General features: G+C 32.6%; 2 protein-coding genes across 2 annotated transcripts in view; both read right to left on the bottom strand.

The window, feature by feature from the left end:
• The window catches only part of LOC118196143 (organic cation transporter protein-like), a 34,570-nt gene extending 31,391 nt beyond the window's left edge, over positions 1–3,179 (bottom strand). The window contains exon 1 of the mRNA XM_085818156.1: positions 2,550–3,179. Within this exon, the coding sequence (XP_085674282.1) occupies positions 2,550–2,915 (366 nt within the window). The 5' untranslated portion in view covers positions 2,916–3,179. The remainder of the gene's footprint in view (positions 1–2,549) is intronic.
• A 9,273-nt stretch (positions 3,180–12,452) lies between these two features.
• LOC118196147 (organic cation transporter protein-like) overlaps positions 12,453–26,075 on the bottom strand; it is a 53,157-nt gene continuing 39,534 nt past the window's right edge. Inside the window, exons 8-10 of the mRNA XM_085818155.1 lie at positions 25,039–25,220; positions 20,856–21,019; positions 12,453–18,601 (exon numbers count right to left, since the gene is read on the bottom strand). Of these exons, the coding sequence (XP_085674281.1) occupies positions 18,217–18,601; positions 20,856–21,019; positions 25,039–25,220 (731 nt within the window). The 3' untranslated portion in view covers positions 12,453–18,216. The remainder of the gene's footprint in view (positions 18,602–20,855; positions 21,020–25,038; positions 25,221–26,075) is intronic.

Here is a 26,075-nt window from a genome sequence, read left to right as displayed (position 1 = left end):
GAAGGGGCTTTGAATAATATCAGTCGGTAAGACTTGGGTGAAGTAATTTATGGTAGTGGGTGGGACTTGGAATTCTTGAGGGATGTATTTTGTGGAGTTCTTATCTGAGAGAGATATATATATGCATAAACTGCGGAATAAAAAGTAAATTTCATTGTATATATTTTAAATACGGATTCTTGTTTTTGTTAGGAAGCAGAACAGTTAGTTATTCTAAATATAAATCCGCTTTATTGGCCAAGCTATCTTTATTGAAATAATGGGAAGCTTTGTTGTTAACATTTCTTTCTTCAATATTTTAATCACTCACTATTTGCTGTAAAATTCGGCATGAAAAGAGTATTTTGAATAGCTTTCCGTTATCCAAAGGCTCAGATTTAAGAATTTGCAGGAGAAAAACTCTCATATCCAATCCAGCTTAGCAAAAATAGTGGATTAAAAGCGCCACAAATAATCTACCATGCATAGTTACATGACACAATAGAGTTGAGATAGATACACAGCAAGATAAATTTACTTTTAAATGAACTTAAGAAATAGCTGAAGAGTTGTTAATCGATGTGAATTGATACTGAAGTATTTATAGTTTACAAATATCACTCCCATTTTTATGTGTTAAAAATATTTTGCTATTGTTGTGACATATTCCTCTTCCAAATATACACTTCAGTTATTATTTTAATATTTTTCAGCTATATTTGATTGAAAAGTATTAAATAATATTTTGTATACCTTATTTAGCTCCAACCAATATCTCCACTTAGAGAAGACTTGTTTTACTATATAGTGCTTCACTCTTTGGGCATTTGCATTCAGAACAACGCATCTTATTATGACTGAAATTTTAAAATTTGTAATTTTTTCAAAATAAATTATTTCAATTTTATTAAGGTGTTTTTTAGGTGTATTTAACTATGGCAAAGCACACGAGGGCTATCTGCCTAAGGGGAGGGATGCCTTTCGTGGAGGACTTTCTAAGGAAAACTGGCTCGTATACATGTTACACATGGGGAAAACTACGAAAACGCCCATGCAGCCAGCCCGTTCGCGGGATTCGAACCTCGGACCGAACTACCAGTGTTCAGCGACTTTACCGGTCGGCCGCTGGTGGGCCTCAATTTTATTAAAGGATGTAATATGTGTCCTTATTAAAGACACCATAGTATTGAAAATTAGGTAAAACTATAACTTTAGAATAAGGGATTTTGTATATATGTTGTTACTTGAGAGACAGTAAATGCAATTAAAGGAGGAATATCTTTCATAAAATATTTGTCTTAATTAACGAATTAAAATTCAAAATTTCTGCCTCTCTGTATTTTAAAAACCTTAGAATAAATAATGTAAACAAAATTCTAGCTGACTAATAAGATTAATTAATAAGACCAACTGAGACTTCATTAATTATCAAAATTATTTCCATGCCTGTAATATTTCATAAAGTTAGTTTCACATACATTAAATGCCGTATATAATCATTTTAAGTTTTCAGTATACTTCTGTTATGAAGAAAAGTAAGATTCTTAGGTAAAAAATACAAATTAATATTATTCTTCTTGCAGCATTTTCTTCTTTGCTTTAAAATAATGCTTAAGAAAAATGCTAATATTAAAAAACCTCTGTTTAGGTTAATTAATATTAATTTAAATATATTAGGTCAATTTATAAACGTACTAAAGATTTGCTTTTTTAATTTTGATAAAAAAATTCTTTAAACATTTCGCCTTATTAAATGATTCTTAGTTTTCTTTAAAAATAATTTCGATCTTATGAACTTAATAAAAATTTAAATGTATTTTTGCTAATGTATTTCTGCCTCCAAAAATACATTGGTTGCACAATTATCGAAATTACTGCTTATTCATTAAAGGATAGTAGAGAACAAAATTTGTTTTTTTGTACTTTATCGTAATACAAATTTTAGTCTCAAACAATTCGAGAGTAATTTACGCATGCCAATTAATAAACAATACATTATTAAACAATTAAAAGAAAAACGAGCATTTTGAAATAGCACAAGGACACTGAAATTACAGAACCGAGTGCTAAGAAATATATTTAATACCTTAATTAGTAATTAATACTTTAAATAAGCCCCTTTGAATTAATAATAAGTTTAATTAAAATGAATTGCATCAAAATATTTAATGAAATAAAAATAAATGGAATAAAATTACTGGAACGAAAGAATACATTTTTTTAAGATTATTTATAGAGGGTTGCCTTATCGTATGAGAGAATAACTCAGCATTTTTTTTTCAGTGGCGTAACAAACAGCTTGAAATGAAAATGCAATCCACACCTTCAGTTTAAAATAATACATGCAAATTTTGTACACGGTCCCTTTTATATAGCACCTACGACAGGGTAAAGCTTTTGCTCCTAACGTTACTGGTTTAACCGACGTAGAGATTAATTTATTTGAATTGTTACAGAAGTAAATTTTTTCCAATATATTTCTCTTAGAAACGAATTGCGTGTGCAAATATCTTAGCTTTCAAATCTTATAGTGTTGATTTCAAGCAGAATCTAATTCAAAATCAACTTACCTCTGTAGCAACTGTTGATTCGTAGTCGGTTTTATCATATTGCCAACCTTGAATACATGGTTTTGTAGCTGTATCATTAGGCACAGTGTAGATTCCATTAGACAAAAAGTCCGTGTAATTTATATCATACATAAGACAACATGGATCGCCCGGAGGACTAATTAGAGATCTTTGAGCAGAAATGCTTAAATTAGACGAAGCTATTTCTGGAACATAACACCAGTGATCAGGGACTGATACCATGAACATAATGTCCATGGTAAACCATGGAAGTAAGGAAGCTGCAGGGACTAAGAAAATTAAAATCAAATGCTTTTGGTATTTCCCGTAATCTCCGACATCTAGCAGTAAATCTTCAAATTCCATTGTGTTTCAGTTTCGGAAGGTTTCCACACTAAATCTGATGAATACACAATTAGGATCTTCAGACGTAAATAATAGTTTAATTCATTTGCTTATAAGTCACGAATAGTACCACGCGGTAAAATGTCTTGTTAGTGCAGCTAAGCTTAGTTTAAAATTCAGAAAAGTCACTGAAGGTGTGATCATAGTTGCGGAAAAATGGCCCAGGCGTTTTATTAATGTTTTTATAGCTGCTGATAATCAGTTATATCCTCTTCCCTTTCACAATTTTCCCTGCCAGCTGTAACAAATAAACTCGCTGAATAAAACTCTCTTTTGAGCTTCTAACATCATGAGAGAGAGATTTTTTTTTCTCTGCTGTTAAAAGTGCGCGACCTTGTAAGCATATTCATTCACTTTTCCTATCAAGAGACTGCCTCTCAAACACATTCTGAAACTGCTCGCAATGTTCTAAAGAAGATGGTTGAAGAAGGCGATAGAATGAAATATAGAAACTGGTTGGATGTAGTTAGCTTTCATTTACTTTTTTTTAACTTTTGTATATGCGGAAATTAATGATACTCATTATGCAGTTTTTCTCTCTTTATTACACTCTCATTGCATAATTTTGTTTCTTTCAACACTGATTATACGCAAAAGAATTGTAATGCAAATGCATTCTCTTATTTAATTAAATATAAACTTTCATAAAGCCTATTTTTTTTCCCATCCAAACACATTAATGAATATGTATGAAACGGCTTTCTTGAAGTTATTAATTAATATATATTAATTATAATTTTTATAGTAAAATATATTTATAACGGAAATTCTTTAATCTCGTTATAATTTCTTATTTTATTAAGTGTAATAGTGTTATCTAGCCTGATTTATCCGACTGATCAGAAGGTTTCACTCCCGGATAACACTTTTAATGGATAATCTATGATTAGTCCGGCATTTACAAAAAACATTCCAAAAACAAAACAAAATCATTTATTTAAATATGTTTTTTTTTCAATTTAAACACTCATGGCACTTTAACATATATCAAATATTTTCTATTGAAACTGAAAATTGAGAAATTATCTAACTGTAATTCTAAATACCATCACAGTATTTAGAATATCTGTCTGTTATAGTGTACAACATCAAATAAGCTCTGTCTTATACAATTATTAAAAAGTAAAAATTAAATACAACTTCTGTAAGAGTGTGAATTGAGTTCAATTATTTAAAATTTAGATAAAAGAAATCAGTAAATTTTTTGAAATAACAAAAAGAAATCAGTATATTTTTTTAAATAGCAATCTCAGTTGCATGAAATGTAACCCAACATGCCAAATTATGGAAATTTGAGTTCTTTAAAAGAATAACCTTTATTCTGAAAATAGGTAACCGACCACTGGCCAGATAATATTTCATATTATTAACACATTTTCTTCGTCTTTCCCCCAAAAAAATCGTTTTTTCATTTTTTGCTACTGCGGTTACGTTACTGAGGAGGGATTAAAAACTCTTATTCATGAAAGCCTTTGGTTATCGTAATATATCTAATAATAAATATATATTAACGGGAGTTTTATCTTACTTTTTTGAGTTTTAAGAAAGAAATTAACTTAGTAGATTCAAGCAAGGAAAATATTTTCCTTCTTTGTATTTAGAAATAACAGTAACTTTTTAAAAGAATTTTATGCCTCAATAATTATTGAGTATGCATATATGAAACTAAATTACGGTATTGTTCCTTTAATATACAGGGTGTCTCGTAAATGTTACGACTAACTTCTGGGAGTGGTAGAGCATATTATAAGGATTATGAATTGCATGGGAACCCATGCTCGGAAATGTCAGGGGTAAGTGGTAGCAGAGTGGTAGCATATGTAGAAGATGGGAAAGGAAACAAGAGAGTGATTAATTTGAAACATTTATTAAACATGAATACAAATGGTGTATGACAGCTTGAATGTAACAACATATGCCCAAAGGTTGCACCATTAATCGTCAAACATGCCTCACACCGGAAATTTCTTTGATTGTAGCAGCTGCACGGGCGAGTCATGCCACGATATCCATTTCAGATACAACAGGATCGTCATACACGACACTTTTGATGGCGCCCCAGTAAAAGATATCAAGGCTCAATACATCCGCTGAGCGTGAGACCAGGGAACCGTTCCATTACGCCCAATCCATCGATGCGGGAATGGTCTGTTCAAATGGCCACGAACATCCAGTCCAAAATGAGCAGACGCTCCAACATGTTTGAACGACATGTACACAAGCTCTCCGTTCGTATAGGGTCCCATGCTCTTCGTATGGTGCCTACCGCTCGAATGAGGCAATCCTCACTTTCCACTAGCACTCTCCTGTACAATCCTGTACTCTACCCCTGGCGGTGTACACTAACGTTTCTGGGCAGGGGTTCCTATGCAATTCTTAATCCTTATGATGTGTCCTATCTTCCTTAGAAGTTTATCGCAATATTTATGGGACATCCTGTATAACACTTACAGTTAAAGAGAAACGAAACAATTTTAAATCTCTCATTTTCTAACATAATGAAAATAACATTCCTTTCAGAGTTTACGAATACTTTTACAATATTAGCTAATGTACACTGAGTTAGAAAAAATAAATTAAAAAAAAAATAAAAATGTGGACAGTTCTATATCTCCCATTTTATATGGCCGAGTGACGAAATTCAACTTGTCTTCTACATGTCTTTAAAGCGGGAGTTTGTATATATGTTGGACTTATGCACAGCTTTGTTCTAACATGTGTATTTTGACACAAAATCGTCTTTTACTAAAATGACATGCCAACTTTTTTTCTGCTTCGATTCGAAGACTCAAATCATGCCTAAAATTAAATTTTGTAAAATTCAGTGAGAAAATTTTGGAGTAATTCGAAAATGCAGTTTGGAGCTCTTTTTCCGTTTTCTGCCAAGCGTAATTCAGTTCGCAAATTTCTCAATTTCTGTTAACCGTTTCACTTACCTTTCCTGCTTGCCTTCAAAAAAATTCTTCGTTTTTATTTCTTGGAAGTGTTGTTCTTTATATTCTTGCGTGTGGACGGGTTCGTAATGGATTGAATGCCTAAGTCGATAAAAGGTTAATAAAATTTATTCTTATCGCAAGAAATAAAACAAAATGCTGATATTTCCTCAGAGATATTCGTACAATATCACAATATCTCACAGTAAATATATTTTAAACTACTAAAACTTTAAATAGAACACAGTTCAAAGAAGAGGAAGCTAATCTGATCTCACCGCGAATTTGCTACAATCAACAACAAGAACTAAGTAAGCAACTGAATTGAGATATTTTCCTCTGATTTTTGCAAGCATTTTAATCAGGCACGAGATCATTCTGGTATTTTCTCGAGGTTTCTGGAAAGCAAAAGGGTACAATTATGACATATATATTTATTAAATGCGTGTGCTCCTGTAGCATTACATTTCGGCGTAGCTTTCTCTTAAAACTCATCACGCGCTGGATTACAGGTGACAGGTGACAAAGGACGAGGACGCCTGGTGTTTAACAGAGGTAAACAGGCATATGTCCCGCGTCCTCCCCTATCTAGTGGCAGCAACTCCCTGGAGCCTCGTGAGGACATCTCGTGATTTTATTGAAGAGTTTTACGTAATTGTGCATGGCCATACAGGGGCGTCTTAAGAATACATTAGTTTTGATCGATAGGCGTATGATTTGTTACATCTTGGTTTGTTAGATACAAATTACAGCATATACAAACGCTTATACTTGCACATATAAAGGCACATAAAAACACGTGTAAAACATATATAAGAGTACATATATAACATATATAACACATGTAAACACATTATAGAATAATAGAAATTAGATATTTGTTTGCCCACACTTATACAAGTAAAACATATACTTATAGCCCAACATATTTAAGCTAATATATATTATACACTTACACATTTAAAGACACATATAGATAACATGTAAAATGCGCATATAAAACATACATAAAACATGCAGACACACTGTAGAATATTAGTAGATTTCTTGCATTTGTACAAACAATATACACAATGCTTATATACACTCACTTCCAAACTTTAAGCACGAAGGTGCAAAATGCAAAAGAAATCATCAAATACTGCTTTGACTGACAAAACATTCGGCAGGCAAGTAGCATATATATTTATGCATAAAATAAAATCAATAATTATATACAGAAATAAAAACAATATTAAATTTTTGAAAGTTATTAGATAATGACATACTGGAGACTTAAACAGAATTATGTATAAAGTGAAAATAAATAGCATAAAATGAAAAAAAGGACATTAAGAGGGTATGTGATCCCCCTCATCTGTATACAAAGTTTACACCTTGTGATCATGCTTTCAATTAGGTGACCAACCACCGCAGAATTCATGTTTTCAATTAGGTGACCAACCACCGCAGAATTCATGCTTTCAATTAGGTGACCAACCACCGCAGAATTAAGCAATCGCCATTCTTCTTGTAGAGCAGTTTCCAGCTCAATAAGAGTGGCTGCAGGTGGGAAACGTGAAGCTACAGCACGGCCGAGAATATCCCAAAGATTTTCAATTGGATTAAGGTCGGGCGAATATGCTGGCCACACCATACGCGCAATCCCTTCACTCTCCGGGTAATATCGACTATTACGCCATCCATTGCTCGCCGAAAGAACGCGCTCCTGCTATTCGTATAAAGCTAAAAATAATTTATTTCTACTTTTAAATGAATGCAGTTTTTTGTGATTGTGTTTCAGAGATGTGGCAACACGCGATTATTTTTATTGTAATTGTGTTCTAAAGATATAAGTAAGTTGTGTTTCCAGTTTGTACGTTGGAGCAAGAGTAAAAAAAAATATGATATTTATTGTGTAAAGTTTTGATTTCCACCCCATTCCACAAAGAGGTGAACATAACATTTTTTGTGTCAGGAAGTGGAGTAAAGTGAAAATATGGTAGTAATAATGTGTATCATCAAATTTTGTAAGAAAAAATAATGTGGTGATATGGGAATATGTGTTGCGCAGGAATCGACAGTGAAGATAATGGTTCCCTTGTGTGGTCAGTAGTTATTTCGGTTTGTTGTAATAAAGTTTAGTGTTAAATTCTGTTTATTAGTGTTGTGGGCTAATCTTTAGAATATGGTAACATGTAGTTTGGCGACATTTTGGTAAGGCGATAAAGTTTACTAGCTAGGACTTTAGCAATAATCTGAGAAGTACACAGTTTGAATCACAGATTATTTTGTGTCAGAGAAATGAGAGATCATGAGACATGTAATGGGACATTTTCCGGAAAATTCCAATGGGGATTTTAGCTAATAAGCACTTAGAAGCAATTTCGCTGCTAAAATGCAGAATCGCCCACTTATTCGTTTGGCGCTTTTTACAAGAGTAAAAGGAATTGGAATTTTGTCAATTTTCTTTGACTTTTTAAGTGAAAATAGGTCGATGTGCACATAGATAAAGTCAAGAGTGTGCGCAATGCCATTTTTTGTGCAATTCCGGGGTGTTTTTTTAAGTGAAAATAGGTCGACGTGTACATGGATACCATGTATGTGCAATTCTGAAAAACGCGGCAAGCAGTTTGCGATTCTGCACTTTCTCCCAATTTCACACCTAATCGTCGTCATGATTAAGCATTTTTGTTCCATAAAAGTTCTAGTATAAGCGTAATTCGGCTAGCAGATTGTTGAAAAAAAATTTTGAGTTAAAAAAAAAAAAAAAAAACCGCCAAATTTTCGCCAAAAAATCGCCAAGTTACCATAATGTAAAGATTCACTGTGTTGTGTATTGAGGTGTTCCTACTTGATAATTTGAGTTAATAGTGTCCGTGTTGAGTTTGTTATGTTCGTTTTTGTGCTTATTGTGTTCTAGTTGTCAATTCAGGGTTGTTGTATTTATCTTTGAATTAAGATGAGTCTGAAGTCGCTTAAGTCATCAAAAAAAAAGACGAGTTGACGCTCGTGGCGGAGGAGTTGGGATTAGTAATTCCGAGCGGGGCGAAAATTGTTACTTTGAAAACTTTAATAGAAAGTTCAGAAGTTTATGTAAATGATGCTGAATTTGTGCAAAATGTTATTGATAACATTCTAGAGGAAAAGAAAATGCAAATCGAGAAACAAAAATCAGAAAACGAAATTAGATTAAAGTTAGAGAAAATAAAACTTTCTCAGTTAGAGGCAGAATTAGCTTTAGCTAACACTAGAAAAGACTTGCTACAAAATCCAAATGTTGAGATGGACAACTCAAATCGAAATGTGGAAAATTTAATTAAAAGTATAAAAACATTAACAATATCTGTACCTACTAAAGCAGAATCCTTTAATCTCTTTTTCCACTCAATTGAAAGGCATTTAGGACAAAACAAGTACCTGAAGATTTAAAATCTGAAATCCTATTAAATATTTTGAGAGAGAAGGTCACTAATTTAATGGTATATGTGAATAATAATAATATTTATTCTTAGCCTGCCTCGCCTCTCATTGGGCACTACATTCGTTATTAATTAATTACAAAGCAAATTACATTTATAAATACAATTTGATGTTGGTTTTTCCAACTTACATTGAATAGTTATATTAGTGAAAACAAGTTTGATTAGTAATTTGAATATATATATGAAAAAGTGAGTTATTAACATACTTATATAAGGCATGCTGCCTTTTACATATCGTCAGGTTTTAACCTGGTATGACTTGTATGATGGTCTTGTTGTCATTGACGAAGCTGACAATCTGTCTTACTTCCTGGAGACCGTAGAAATCCGTTAGGTAACCTCTGAGACCTTTACTTTGGAGTAGGGCGGTGTTGGCTGGAGATCTAAGCGACTTGGTGAGTGGGCATCAAGTGATGTAATGGACGGCATCTGCTGTGCTGGCGGGTGATCCACAACTGCACTTGACATGTAAATGTAGAAACCTCTCTAAATATTGGGGGAACCTTCCATGATTGGAAAGGGCCTGAACCGTGTAGTGGTTCGAGTAAACTCTTGACAGCCTGACGTTCGGGAAGATTGCGAAGGTGTATCTTCCGGTACCTCCTTGTTCCCATCTTTCTTGCCATTGTGACATGAAAGTCTCTTGGATGTGATGCTTGGCTGCTCTCATGGAAATCGGAAGAGAGGTATATGTGAAGGAATAATTACGATAAACTAAAGTCCATGATTTTAAAGGAATTTCAGCCAACCCCTCAAGAGTGTTTAAATCATTTTCGTTCTACGCAAAAGTTGTCATCTGAGAACTTTGTACAGTTTGCGTCAAGGTTAAGTGCAAATTTTGAATATTATTGTCAGTTTGAAATGTAAAAGGTTTTAAATCATTATGTGATCTTATGGTTTCGGATAAAATATTCAGTGAACTTCTCAGGCGATGAAGGTGCATCCGAAGGGCGATCAACGAAAAGATCACAAGGCAGACGAAGGTCACGACATAATCCTAAAATTTCTCAGGCTAAAATCCGAAGAAAATATAGTGAAATTCTTGGAAAAAATATAAGAATAATCTTCAAATAATTAAAGGACCCAGCAACAATATTAATCTTGATAAATATGATTAAATAAATATTTAATATCATCCAGGAAACGAAGAATGTCCGAACTTCCGCTGAAATGCAGAATATATTCCTGAAAAACTTTTACTAACTGCCTTTGTCAATAGATGAAGCGCTTGCGTGACTGTTACTTATCTCTGTACGAAGACCAGTTGTATACTTTATCCTGTATAGATTATGTAGTATATTACCCCTTTGACAAAAGTAGTTAGAATTCTATTAAAGACGTTCGTTTTGGCGAGCTTTTAAAAGAACGTGAAAATTGTCAGTTATTTGTTTACAGCCATGGAAGCAGCAAGGCAGCGGAGATTCAGAGTTCACGTTTTACCACAAAGAATGATTAAATATTTTCGGTTGCTTCCACACCGTACTCGAGTCGTAGCATAGAAGTCTGGATGCAGTAGAACTGTTCGAAATAATGAAATTTGCCAAGAAAAATCATTAATTTCGTTTTGGCCTTTCGCCTTGATTCACTATAAAAGGCGAATCACTTTTCAAATCGTTTCCACCAAATACTCTCGCCCTGTATTATATTTAAAGAAATTAAATAATGAAGAATCTGCATAAATGTATGTATGCTTCTTGCATTGTGATAAAACAACGGTACCTAGAGCCATCAAATTTGGAACAACGTAATCCTCCACCCGAATATGGGTATTTGGATGCCCAAATTTAGAATATGTTTTATTACCTATTTCATATGTTGCAACACTAACAAACTCAACGATTTCAAAGCGAGCAGTGGCAACACTGTACTAAAAAAAAACAAATCTACCTCCAGCGTGCGAGACTGTGTATCGGAAATTTTAAAGATATGCTCATTTTAAAATTATTTTGTAATGTTGCTGTCGAATTAAATTTTATGTTTAAGTGCGAAGAACAGGATATTTAATAAATAAAGGTAACACACAAAACGTTAAAAAGAGAGTTTAAGTTTTGTAAAATCTGAAAGCTCTCAGTTTTTTTTTTTTTTTTTTTTAAATCTTCCGTTTCTCTTCGAATGCCGATGAGATCAATTCATGTTGTATTCAATAAATAAAAAAAAAAAAAAAAAAAAAAAAAAAAGAGGATGTTTTCTCTGGACGATAAAACTCGTTATCACTACAGTGATTGTAACTCGATGCTTCTATTCTTTTAAGTTTAAATATTCTTATTTCTGAAAAAAATTCCTTATGAATTCCTTTTTTACAAGAATCCAAACCTAATGCAATCTAACTTTACTAAGTTTTCCGGTTCTTCTAACCTTATGTTAACGGGTAAAAATAATGCGTATCTTAATTTTATCGCCAATAAATGTTTTTGATATGCTTTTAGAGGTATTTTTTCTCTTCATTTAATATTTTACACGCATTTAGTTAAAGTTTTGCATTTTTTAGCATTACCCTAAAAGAGCATTAGATCCAGTTAGCTATTAGTCGCAAAACGGCATTTTGCGTCTTTTGACTTTCTGCATTGATTCTTTTTTCAAACTTTTGCCACCAGATATTATCGCCATGCCTTATATTTAGAAAAACTAAATAATAAATAACTAAATAATGACTGAAAATAAAAAATTTGCGTGAATGAATGTTTCTCGCATTGTGAAGAAACCACTGTACCTGCAACCATCCAACCGAACATGGGAACTTAAAAACACGAATTTTGTATTTGGAATTTGTTTTATTATATATTTCAAAATTTTGTAAAATTTTAACGAGTTTCTTATTAAAAACCCTTGCAGTCATTTCGAGAAGCAGAAAGTACTAGAAAGATCTCGGCGGCCGGGGTAAAATTATATAAGAGGAGCGACAGCATTATTTTCTCAATTGTTCTACTTTTTATTACAGCCATATGTACAGGAATTTATACTCATATACAGTTTGTCCTAAGATTCAGTGTTATGAACAAGCATTCAGTGCTCAAGCATATAACACGGAAAAAGGAATCACTTTAAATCACTGCTTTTCCTTATATCTCATCACCAATTATAAAAAGAAATGAAAGTTCTCATATGAAAATGTAAAACATTTATTTTCCAGCAGTATATAATGTATGAAAACAAGTAACAATAGTAAGCAATATATGTATAAGCATTCTACATCTCTTAGGTAAGGTTATAGAGTAAACAAATATAAAAACTGAACAGGTAACAAAGCATAAATTTTAATTTCCTAACAATTAAATATTGAACACAACGGTACTTAAATATGTTTAACAATATGGTACAACGCACTTAAATATGATTAACAAATTTAATGTTGTTATAATTCATCAAAGTAAATAACAAAGAATACATTGTTGCATATAAATCAAATTTTCGTCTTTTTGTATATACGGTACAAACTCAATTCAATTCGATAAATCGAGCTGAATACCGGAATGTAGAATTCGTAACTTAGTTAATTTTTTTCTATGAATAGAATTTTTGATTACTTGGAAACGAAACACTCCATTCAGTTTCGAAAAATGAAGTTTAACTAGAATTTATTTAAAATTATCATGAACATATTACTTCATTTTTTTAACTTCTGAAGTTGTACCTGATGCGAAAGTTTATTCCAAAACCAATTGCTTGTAATTTTTAAAGCATGTTTCACATGAAGACTGACACTACAAAAATATGCCATTTTAAAATCTGACGACAGGTTAATTACACTCGTGCTAAAAAAATAAGCAACAAACGCTAAAAGAAAAGGCACGAATGTAAAAAAGAAGTTAACACGTATAATTTATATATCAGGCAGAGGTTGCATCACCAAATGCAAATAGGTAGATAAAATTAGCATAAAACGTAATCCCGCATTTACGCTACAACGTCTTAAAAGGGGCATGCTGGACGTACGCGTCAGTTCGCAAGCAGAGAACAGTTCTGCGCAATCCGAGATCGCCAAAGCGAAAAGCATGAGCCGAAGACGTTATTTGCATGGTGAAATGAATTGGAGGACTGTCAGGAAGTTGCAAGCTGGTGCAAGACTCTCTGCTTCTGCGAGAGAGCTTAAAGTGCATTGTAGCGTCATTAGTAGGCTACGGAATCGTTACCAAAGGAGTCAAATCTCTGTATAAGACAGGGTTTGGACGCTGGAGGATTAACACAATAGCAGGCAATCGCTTCCTGTTACAGTGTGCCATAGACCACTAACAGCACGACAGCTGGATCTCTACAGCTGCAGGACGGCGCATATCTGGCTAAACTGTGTCATGTCTATTACATGAAGATGGACTCTACGCCCGAAGACTCGTGGTTTGGGTTTTCTTTCCCATCGCATGTCAGAGCGTGGTTGAACTGAACCCCGTGAACATCGCAGTTGGACAGCAGTGGGCACATACTCTTTAAGGATGTAAGGTACCTCACTTTGGAATTCTAAGTTAATGTTGGAAGTGAGGAACCTAAGAACTGATAAGCGAATAATCGCTAGAGTTCGATGACAGGAAATAACAAGAGAGAAGGGTAACTAACCCTTTATTATTTCGATAAGATTTAACAAAACTCCGCCTGGGAGTGTGCAAGTAAAGCCCGCACTTCGGACTTGAACTTAAAAGACTAAGAATTAAACTAAAACTAAGATTAACTAAATAAGTATAGCCGAAGCCATCAAGGTTCAATTAGAGTTGGCCCCTTAATTTATTTTACTACGAAGCTTAGCAAGGGCCTGAGTACGGCCGAGCGTAAAAACAGCTTTGAGAGAGAGAGCGGCCAAAAAGGCAGACGCGTGTGGTTCAGAAACTCTGTTTCTCTCTCTGTCTCAGTAAGTAACTTCGTGGTTTAAATACCGCTCCTTCTCATTAAATATTCAGCAAATTCCAAAACTACGTTCTGACCGGAAGTAGTAAGTTGAAGTTAAGAATTTGACAGGAAAGAAACGTTAACTTAAAATTTAACTGTTAATAAAATTAACATAATCCTCACAAGGATAAGTCTCGATTTAACATCCGAAACGGTTCCCAAAAGGCAATGAAATGGCAAGAGATAGAGACACGCTATCCGCCGTCAGATATCGTCGAAAGAGACCATTACAGAGGAGGAGGTTTATTTGAACAGGCTGTGATAGCAATGAATGACCGCATCGAACTCTACGTGATTCCTGGTGGTTCCGCTATAGTAATCAGATATCGCGACGAAATTCTGCATCTTCTTGTGCTTCGATTTATCGCTGCATTGGCCACCGATTTATGAACTATGATGTCCACCCGCATAGAGCTCAAGTGGTGCAAAACCATCTGGAGTGAAACATTTCCAAATCTGATCACCGGAATTAAATCATACAGAGCATATGAAGGACGGTTTGGAGAATAGATAGCAGGCTGCAGTGTGCCACCAGGTGCCCTCCACGAGCTCCGACATGCAATACTACAGGAATGGGTGCTACAGCCACAACAAGCGATCAACGGCTCTGTTGGCAGCTTGATTCGCTGACGTCAAGGACGTCTTTCAGGTACAGGGTACCATACCCGTTCTAACGTGATTTTCCATTGCACATTCTTTCGACAAATTTGGTCTCTCGTGATAGAAGACGTCATACATGTGTTTTTGTGTGTCTTTGTTTTATTGTTTACTATATAATCTAGTAATCCTAGAGCAAACACTTGGATCAATTTCCAACATCTGCATTATATAGTTTTGTTTTATTCAATGTTCTGCCTTTGTTGCTTATTTATGAGCAGGAACAGAGAACTGTACTTATTTATGAAATCTTATATAGCATACAGAAAGTTGCAATTTAGAAAGCTCATGGTCTTAAGAAAGAATTGGCTACCGGATACCTATTAGAAAAAGGCTACCGGATACCTATTAGAAAATCATTATATTAATGATTTTCTAATAGGTATCCGGTAGTGTCCGTATCAAAACTGGTTACGTTAAAATATTAAATTGCTTAAAGTGTTAAAAATATTACTAACATGTTAAATAGTTTCAAATTAGACTAATAAAAAAAACTTATACCGGAGTAAATTTTGAGCAACTCTCTACCGATTTCGAAAGTGATTGGTAACTTTCCTCAGTAACAAAAATCTTTTACAAAGTTTTGAGGAATAACTCATATGCAAATAAGGCAAGATAAAACTAGCTAGCGTCCTCTAGCGAGAGAAATAGTAAAAGGGTAAGCTAAAAGCTAGTTAAAAGTCTAAGATATTATAATTATAGCACCCTCTGTCGAGAAAAGCAGTAATGAAACGTAAAAGTTTAAAATATTTGAAAAACCTTTAAAGAAATCTATTAATTTTTCACTATCAAACGCTCTGTATATAATTTTGGCAGAACCAAAACTCAAATGCAATTGAGGGACTAACTGTGATTAGTTATCCAAGATATCTTTATTTCTCGTTTTGGAAGGAGGATTCGTGTATATTGATGCGCAGTTTTAATTCTCCTTTAATATGCCTGATATAGTAAAAATCGGAGAGACAAGATATCTCATTAATAATGCAAAAATTAAAATCAGAGATGGGATCAACAGCCTAAGCTTGCTTTTTAGCCTACTTTTAAACTCTGCGTCGGTATGTTCCCTTTCCACCTAAATTCTGGGATAATAGCTCTCAATGAAATCCTTTGGTTTATTTTTAACATGAATTAACTGTGACCACTGTGCGCACGTATAGTACATGGATCGATGACATCGAAGTACAGCGGAACTTTGATTAATCTTGGGACTGCCATTAGAAATTAAAAAAAAAAAAAATGGATGGATTACCAAAAAAGGGCTAGCAAGTGGTCGGTTTATATGACTTAATTTAATTACGAATATGCAAAGGAAAATATCAAATGTTTGAAATTAATCTAAAGCATTACCTAGCTATAATACGGTAAGTATAAAATATTTCCTTTTTTTAAAGTAAATTTAAATAAAATAAAATTTATAGTTAAATATTTTTTACCTATTGCAGTTCTCAAAATTTACATTTATTAAAATAAGACATGAATCTATAGGCATACATAACAAAATCATTCTTTATCGTTTCATATATTGTATAAATGAAAACAACAATTACGCAATTAAATACGGAATACGTTTTCACTGTTGAAGCCTTGTACATAAAAGTGTAAAGTCTAGTAGCAAAGTACTCAGAAAAAATATAATTTTCTGTAGTTGTATAAGAATGAATATATTTTAACAGAAAATGTTTAGTAATTATATTTGTTGAAATAATGCAGCGATTATCCCGTTAATTGATGTAGATTTTATTTTAGCTGGAATGTTTTAAGTGATTTGTCGCTTTCTTCATTGCCACTAAAGAAGAGAAATACCACAAAGAAAGAAAGCGAATTTTCAATAAAACACGTGTGGCTAACAACGGCGACTTCTATCATTAAAGAAGAAAGAAAATAACAAAAGAGATATCATATCTTTTATTAAAAAATAAGTGTGTGCATCATTTTTCTGCTTACTTTTTCTGCTTTCATTTACTTTGTTCCATTTACTCCCCTTTTACTTTAGAAGACGCTGTTGTTTACAATGTCTCTACAAATTCTTTGCTTTATCTAAATTTCTTTGACCTTTCTTTCCTTGCTGTACTTTGTAACATTTACGATTTAAATTTTATTAACAGTTTGCGTTACGTTAAATTCTATCTGATATTTCTTGACTCTTCAGAAAACTCTGGAATCAGAACTTGAAACCAGACTTTATGCAAATTATACGGCAAGTGTCACAGCATAATTTTAATCTAAACCATTACCTGATTTCAACTCATTCCATGATTCAGTCATCTTTCTGTAAAAGCCGCTAGTTAAATAGTGATAGAATTATTGAAGATTTTGTAGAACTTGAAAAGTTTAGCATTTTTTCTTTCTTTGCTATAAATTGTGACATTAGTGATTTAAATTTTACTAACAGTTATGTTAATTTCTATTCCAAGTTTTTGTCAGGAACCAGAACTTGGAACCAAAAATATATGCAAATTATGCGGCTGGGGGCACTGCCTGACACTGTAACACTAGGCTTAAGCATAACTAATTTCATAATTCTGCCGTCTTACTGTAAATTCCGCTAAAAGAGTAACCGAATTATTGAAGATTTGGTAGAGCTTTGAAAGTTTAGTACCTTTTGAAACCTACCTAAGTGTACTTTTATTGTGTAGGATTCGTTGCCGTAATCACTTATTAATTTTAACCAAGCAGTTATTATTGTAAGTTACGAGAATCCTTGAAGTTTAGTTCATTTATTTCTTTAGCTGCAATTTCCACAAGTTGTGGCTAATAATGTTTATGTGTTTGGTATATATGACCTTTGGGTCTACCTTGCATATTAGAAGACAAGCAATACGAAATGCGATAAATCAACTACTGGTTTAAGTTTTAGAACAAGTATTTAGACTTAATTTACGCGGTAGATGTTACACATTATTGTTCATCTAATTGCATCAGGAAATGATGGTAGCTTTGCAATTGCTGAAAATGCTTCTGATAGAATAAAATCTACATCAATTAACGTAGTTATTTTTATACTTGCATTTATTTTTTGCTATCTTGGGATTCATAATGACCATTGGAACTTCTCAAAGGACTGGTAGGTAACATAACGTTATTGTCAAATGACTAATAAATAATCGAGTTTCCTCTGTCGTACAAGAAAATAGCTTCGCGCAGCATATAAATGCCAATGTACTGACATATATAGCTTGAAACACAAAACTAAAATATAAACGCTTTCTAAATGTTAGAAAGTATAAAAAAATATATCTGATAATGGACGTTCATAATTAACCATTATGAACGTCTGTAGTTCCTATGTCTCTTCTTACTCATTCTACTCCCTTGTTGATGTAATGTTTGTCTTCAGTTCAACTCCCTAGAGAACAGATCCTTCCCATTTTCATTTGAAACAGGACGACGACTTCCCTCGGATTCAGCATGCTGTTTCAAAGCTTCAGATGAATGGTAGTCATTGGTTGCTGAACTAGGAACGGTGGATTTTGTTTCATCAATGTTTATGCTTTTAATTGCATCGTCAGATTTTCGCTTTCTTAAGTTGCCTGATTCATCGTTTGGAGCATTCTCTAATTCCTTCATAGTGTCAGAATTTCCTGCAATAGCTTCTAAATCTGCATTTTGTAGAACTGTTGCTGTTACATGTGGGTTAGCATCCTCATTATTTTCACTGTGACTACGCTGCGAAGTCTTCATTTTTATCGACCTTTCTCGGCTAATAGACATTTTGCGTCTGAAATAAAAGAAACCTAAATATTAATTCATCAATAAGTATGAGGGAAATCTGGCAGCAAATTATCATTTCATAATAAGCCATACAGAAGGAAAATTTTACAAGTTAAGAATACATTTATTTCTTCAAATAGGTATCTAACTCTCCACGATTCCCAGATGCGGTTTATTAAAGTATGGAAAAATATTCAAATTAAATGATTTAAAAGTTTGCTTTTTTAAACACTAAAAGAAGCAGTTTGGATTAAATGACAAACAAGTACGCTTGGAAAATATATTATACTTGTAATACAAGCACAGGATTCGAGCATTGTAAATTTATCAGAACATAAAGCAAAAGGTTTTGTTTTATGTATCAGAGTAACTGCTCATATTTTCAAAGCTATATGTGTCACATCCAAAATGACGCAAAAAATTGCAATGCGCGTCGCTAATGTTTACAGCTCTTACACAGTCTACCATATTGTTGCGTGCTTACGGGTTCGTAATGAACTGAATGCTCAAGTCGATAAAAAGCTAAAAACAATTATTCTTATCCCAAGAAATAAAACAAAATGCTGAAATTTCCTGAGAGATATTAGTATAATATTGCAATATCTCACAGTAGTTATATTTTAAACTACTGAAACGTTAACTAGACCTCAAATTTCCAAACACAGAGTGAGCTTATCCAATCTCACCGCAAAATCGCTGCAATCAATGACAGAACTAAGTAAACAACTGAATTGAGATGTTCTGATAAAGCGTTTAGAAACTTTTTAATAATGCACGAGAACATTCTGGTATTTTCTCGATTTTTCTGGATAGCAAAAGAGTACAATTACGAGATATCTATTTATTAAATGTTAAATGCGCGTTCTCCTGTATTTTTATGTTTTCGGCGTAGCTTTCCCTTAAAACCTGCCGTCCGCAGCACTGCACGAGGAAATGAAACAATTTAATAACAATTCTACTAAACATAGCAACCTAAATGCAAGACCGTAACAATATTGTTGAGCCCGGCTTCAAATCTTGAAGAAGCCATGAATATTAGTAAATGTAAAGTGTTTTTGAGACATTGTTTCACTTAAAGTTCATCCAGGCGAAAATACACCCAGAAGGTTAATGATAGAGGACGAAGGATCTCTTTTTGTATTTAGCTTCCTTTCGTATTCTCGATTAAAATTTGGAGTGAACTGAGAAAATGTTTTATTGACATAAATGTGCCAAGATCTTAGACAACGACCGCCGCATTTTTACCATGATAAATTCGTAAATCTCATTTGCATTAGATCCGAATGATAGGCGAAGGCTTCAACAAAACTCTAATATTGTATCACCAAGCAGATTTAGTTCTAGATTGCTGTATCTAGATTGCTGATCTAGATTACATATCTTGAGACTGATTTTAAAAAATTCTAAATGTAGTTGAATGCTCTAATTTTTTTAAATTTTAATATAGCTATCTGATTAGCGGCACATATAAATAGTATGAAAGTATAGTATAGCATACTATTAGAAGTTAAACTTTCTAGCATTACATTTTTCAAAAGTACGTTTCATACGTCTTATAAACTGATTGAATACACATTCGAAACTAGAGCATTAACTAAACTGTTCACAAATTTATTTTCAATATGCATATTACGGTTAAACTTTTCATGGCCACCATCTTGAGTACAACAGTTTCAAGAGTATCTTTGAAAATGATAAGTACTTTTGAATACCTAAATAAATATAGAAATTTTTAACCTTACTTCTCTCCAGATAATCATCTTAAATCCAGAAACATTTAGAAAAATTTGAATGATCGTCTAATATAGTGTTTTGACTGTGGACATAATTTTCTTATACCTGCTACATGAGTGTAGTGCGAAGGGCTACATATATAACTAGCAGTTTGAAACGGAGAAAGACCACAGATAATTTCTCATGTTTCCTAGAACAGTCTTTAAAGTAATCTTTGTATGCATGTGGGTCTTCCTACTAAGCAATATCTGATATTATATTTAGATGAAAAAATACGAAGAGTTTTGGTAAGCAAATTAATATTTCGATTAAATTGTTTCATTTAACGAAATTAAAATTTTTCATGTAGATATTATTTTCACAAACATTGACGTGCAGGCAAACTAAACGTGTTTATGGTTAAAACACTCAACATTATTAAAGAATGGGTTAGAAAATTTGAACTAGTTATTACTGTTTTGATGGCATTTGTATGCTATTTATTTGTTTTGTTATACACGTAAGCACATTTTATGTTTCTAACTTACTTGTTCCAGGAAAAGAATTTTTGTTTAGTTCCAAAATTTTCAGCATCAGTAATCGTCTGAGGTAAGTTTTCGTTGAGTGTCTCTGGTAAGAAGGATGCAGCAATTCCTGCTGCTAAACATATGATTCCGATGATAATAAAAGGAATAACTTTGCCATAAATAGCCTGAAAAAAATCTTAATCTATATTGAAGTCCTATTATATATATAATCCAGAGATAATAATTAAAACAATACTAGTGGCTAACTTATATTTAATAATAATATTTATAATAATAAGTAAATTGCATTAAATCATAAGCCTCATTTTGCTCTACACCTTTATTCCAACTGCTCGGCACCTGATAGATTCCTTTTCTTGAAAATTCATTAAGTGTATTCTTAAAGACATTATTGAGGTACTGTTTGACAACCTTCAAAGAGGTGAACGTTAGGAGGTTCATATAATTTTGAAGTGATGTGAAGAAAAAAATATGAGAGGGGGGCAAGTTCTTTCGGGATTGACACGAAACATCTCACATGTACTTAATAATTTTTGACTAACACTCATGGAAATGCAAGGACGAGGCATTATCGTGGTAAAGACAACCTTCGAGGAGGAAAAAGTGACCGTGAAACCACAAAATTTTAGATATCAGGTTTGCTACAATTCAAAGTATAATTTAAGTAAAAGTGTGAAGTATGCAGAACTCTTCCAAATAACCTGGAAGTATATGTCCTCAAAAACGAACGCCGAGACGTAAAAAAATTATTCTGAAAAAATAAAACAAAATCATTGTATTTCTGCTCCGGAACTGAGAGCTGTATTAGAACAAGAATTGTGTACTGTTAGTTTCCAAATCAACAACCAGAAATGTTATTAAATGTACAAGATTTTTAGGATTCGCTCCGAAAAAGTTCTATGTATTTCCTGTGATTGCAAACAAAAGACTATCTTTTGCAAACAAATATCAAAATCGACCTCTAAAATTCTGGAATAAAGTAACACTCTTAATATTTTGGGGCGCTTTACTGAAATTTAAAAATATGGCGTAAGCCAGGAACAAACATCTCGTCAAAGAAAAAACTAACGAGCCACATTAAAATATAGTGGTAATAAGTATTCTTGTTTAGGTGCATGTATCTGCCTCTGCAAATTAAGAGGACTATATACCTTAGAAACCGAGATTTTGGTCAAACGCACTCCTTTTTTTTCCTTGCGCTAGATGAAAGTTGTAAGGATTATGTTAATTTTATTAACAGTTAAATTTTTAGTTCCTTTCCTGTCAAATTCTTACCTTCAACTTACTACTTCCGGCCAGAACGTAGTTTTGGAATCACTCTGAATACTTAATGAGAAACAGCGGTATTTAAACCGCGAAGTCTACTTGCTGAGTTAGAGAGAATCAGAGTTTCTGATTTGCGCGCGTCTGCCTTTTGGCTACTAATTTTGACACCTTGTCCTCGAAAAGCATACAGGAAGTGCACAAAACGGAAATATTCAAAAGGCCGAAGTGGGTGTGTCAGAGTAGTTTTCTTTCATTTTTGGGGCTTAAAACTTTATTTTATTGCATTTTAAAGACCAAAAAGTATTTTTATGATGGCAAGGAAATGAAATTCTAGCATAATTTCAAGCCGTGTGTTATGAATTCACTAACGCATTTTTGCTCGTGTTTTGCTTCTGTGTTTACAATACTGATAAGCGTTTTTTTATTTATTACTGAGTAATATTCATTAATTTTATAGGTATAGATAGATATTGGTATAGATTAGGTATAGATATGGTAAACTAGGTATAAATATTGGTTACGCTGGAAACGAGTATGAAAGTTTTGATGTTAACCGTATCGACAGTGCAAAAACACATTCCCTGATTTGGCTTTAAAAAGCTTAGAAAAATTTAAAAAGCTGCGAGAAAGGAAAAAAAAAATGTAAATTCTAAAAAACAGTAGGGCATTAGTTATAAATCAGCGGAATTTCAAGTTTACAAACTGATTAAAAGTAGGTATTCAGTGTTATAATTCTTTAAAAGCGTTTATCTCGTTTTTCATTTTTCGTGCTTTAATGCTAACAAGAAACACAATATCTTCACACATTATGATTGAAATCTTATGCAATTTAGTATGCCTGTGTAGAACACTTCACGTAAGGAAACAGACTATTTAATAATTGATAAATGCATTTTTTATAAAGTAATTATGTGTTAAAGATGAATTTTAATGCGAAAATATGATTTTTCTTTGTTATCTTACACATTCCATCTAAAAAATATTTTAAATACCTTCCTAGCTTTAAAATAATAGTCTACCTCCTTGAGAATATCTTTATGATGGGTTTGCATTTTACAAAATATGAAAATATATTATACTTTTTTTTTAACACAGTGTTTCTAAGTTGTTGTAAATTTTCTGTTTTTTTTTTTTTTTTTTTTTCCTTACTTTACTCCAAAAATACAAAACTAATGGTCATTAAATAACTCAGCTTCTTTATTTTTTTCATAATTAATTACTTTAAAGCCAAAATTAAATGCACACACTTAAAAATTAAAAAAAAAAAGTGTTTGAAAGTGTACTCTGATTCTAAACTAATAAGTGGACTGTATAGCAAAAGAACTAACTAATTTATTTACAGTAATTAACTATTCAGGTCTAATACATGCTCTGGCATGTTGCTTAGCCGAATCCAGATGGCCAAGTGAGAGTTTCTCTACTTATCCAATAGGTGGCGCTGATATTCTAACTTAACAGAAAGTATACAGCCCCCTTTTAACACTGATAGAAGGATAAATAAAACTATTTCCTTACACAGACATACTTGAAAGAAATCTTAAACAGAATGGTCAAAAATGGGATTGGTATGTGATTTTTTATTTAAAGATGATAACGATCCAAAATGCACTGGTCTGGATGCCATGCTGTAGGTTTTGCAAAATGAGCACAATGAATTGAATGAAGAGAACAGACACCTCCTCAGTCAATGTATATAGAGCCTCTATGGGTACATTTTCAAGACAAAATGAAAATTCATATTTAATTTCTTATCAGATGTAATTAAAAAAACGCTTTGTACCAGGAATGGGGCAAAATTACGCCACATTTTGCTACCCAAAAGAAAAACAGCAATTAAGAAAACTAAAAATTTTCCGACTAAATATTAGTTAAATTAAAAAGAGACATAATGAGTAGTTAATTGTTTGAAATCTAGAATATGAATATTTTTTATGCATTCAATTAACCTCTTCGTCGTCCGTAATGCATCTAGCGCGTTTAAGTGAAACTTCCGCAGGACGGCCGTAACGCGCCTCAAGCGTTTTTGTAGAACGCTTGAGACGCGTTCTTTTACATGTTTAAAATGTAGTTTAAAACTTTTAAACGTTTAAAACGCTTTCTAAATGTTTACTTGTTTGAGTTTTAATTTTTGTTTGTTCTAATACCTCCTAGAGGGTAGCACTAATCAGGCATTCTATTTCTAATTGAATTTGCCCCGGGTTTTATGAATATTCGCGCCATTTTACATAAGATACAAGACAGTAAGAGATGGCTTCAACGTCTACTCAGCAGAAAAAGAGAAAAAATGAAGTTGTGAATTGGAAAGATAAGAAGGATATACGTTTGATGAGTACAGTCCATAATAACTCAATGATTGATGAAATAAGCAGAGATATTATTTTCCATTATGCTTTATTTCCTTACACTTTTACTTAATATTCATTGACATTTATCCACTACGAAAGCCATTTATGGAAAGTTATGATGTACAGAGGAAACAATATTACACATTACGAAAAACGCACGGCCGCTGGGGGGGGGGAATTTTCGCGAACAGGAGAGGACGGCGAAAGGATTAAAATCGAGATAACTTGTTCTTTTACTTTTTTCTGTTTCATGTGGAAATAAAAAGAACTTATTTTATTCATTTTCTTTCATTGTTTAATATTTCTAGAATATGAAAATAATAATTATATCAGTTTCTTTGCAAGTAACAAAGGTTTTAAAACTTTTTGAATAATGTATGAATACTTTTGACAATGACTATATCTTCCTGTTTTTGTTCAATAAACAGAATTTAAATTACCTCTCTCCCTTAAACGGTTCAACTCTAGCAAGTCTGTGTAATATTTTTACGTACACGTGTCTTTTTTTAGTAAACTTTAAACAATATAGAAGTAGTTGCAAAATATTATTTAGATTTCCACAATAAACTTACCAATAAAACAACATAGGGAAGAAGAATCGTGACTACTGAAGCAACAGTGGAGCTCATTCCCATTCCCAAGGATCGCACTACTGTTGGATAGAGTTCAGAACTTTGCTGATATGTTACCATGAAAGCAGCCGCTCCGAAGAATTTACCAATCACTGAACATACAATATCAGCGTAAGGCATATCTAGAAATGAGCATTAATTAGTGTCACAAAAATGCTACTAATAAATAATAAATAGCTGGTAATCGAAATGTAAACAATTATAATTTTAACCTGCAACGAAACTCTCTTGCTCCACCAAGAGTTCATTTCTTTAATCCGAAGAAAAACGTGACGATGGAGAAATAACAATAAGGCATAAAGACAATGTTATTTTGGAGACGATTCTTAAAAAAGAAATTCTCTCCATTGCGAGGGTGATCAAATCCCTGTTTATTAGGGTCAACATAATTTTATGAAGATTTATTTATTTTTCTTTTCCCACATTGGACTTATTTTTAGATTATTTTTAGATGGACCTATTTTTAGATGGTTTTTTTAGATGAAATTTTAATATTTATTTTGTATAGTCATGTACTATGTGAAGTTACGTTGATATTGTAACGGCATAAAATATAAATAATTAGTTTGGAAGTAACTCACAATATTTTAATACTCATAATACTTTAATAGTTATAAATATTTACTTTGCATATTATTGTATTATTGTTTCTGGCAACAGTTTTATCTTTAGAATTCGATTTGTTTATTAAAATATAGAAGATGAGATTTTTGACTACTGAGCTGGTGAATAAAAAATTATATTTGATGTTGATATGGTAATCTTTTTATTTTATAGTAAGAATTTATTTGCATTGTATTATATTGTACCAACTGAACATCCAAAAAGCGTACTGTTTATATTTGTTATAATATTATATGCTGTAAATTTTTCTAGAATTATGGGAACTTAAAGAATTCACAAACGACTTTTTCTCAGCCGTAAGAAAATTTACCTAAATGTTGAAAGCTATTTTTTTCTCTTAGCTTGTTCATACC

This window comes from Stegodyphus dumicola, chromosome 6, assembly GCF_044657685.1.
Source record: "Stegodyphus dumicola isolate Sdum_Otavi_A_Nest chromosome 6, ASM4465768v1".
NCBI classification, from domain to species: Eukaryota; Metazoa; Arthropoda; class Arachnida; order Araneae; family Eresidae; genus Stegodyphus; species Stegodyphus dumicola.
This window is presented reverse-complemented; position numbering and strand designations above follow the sequence as displayed.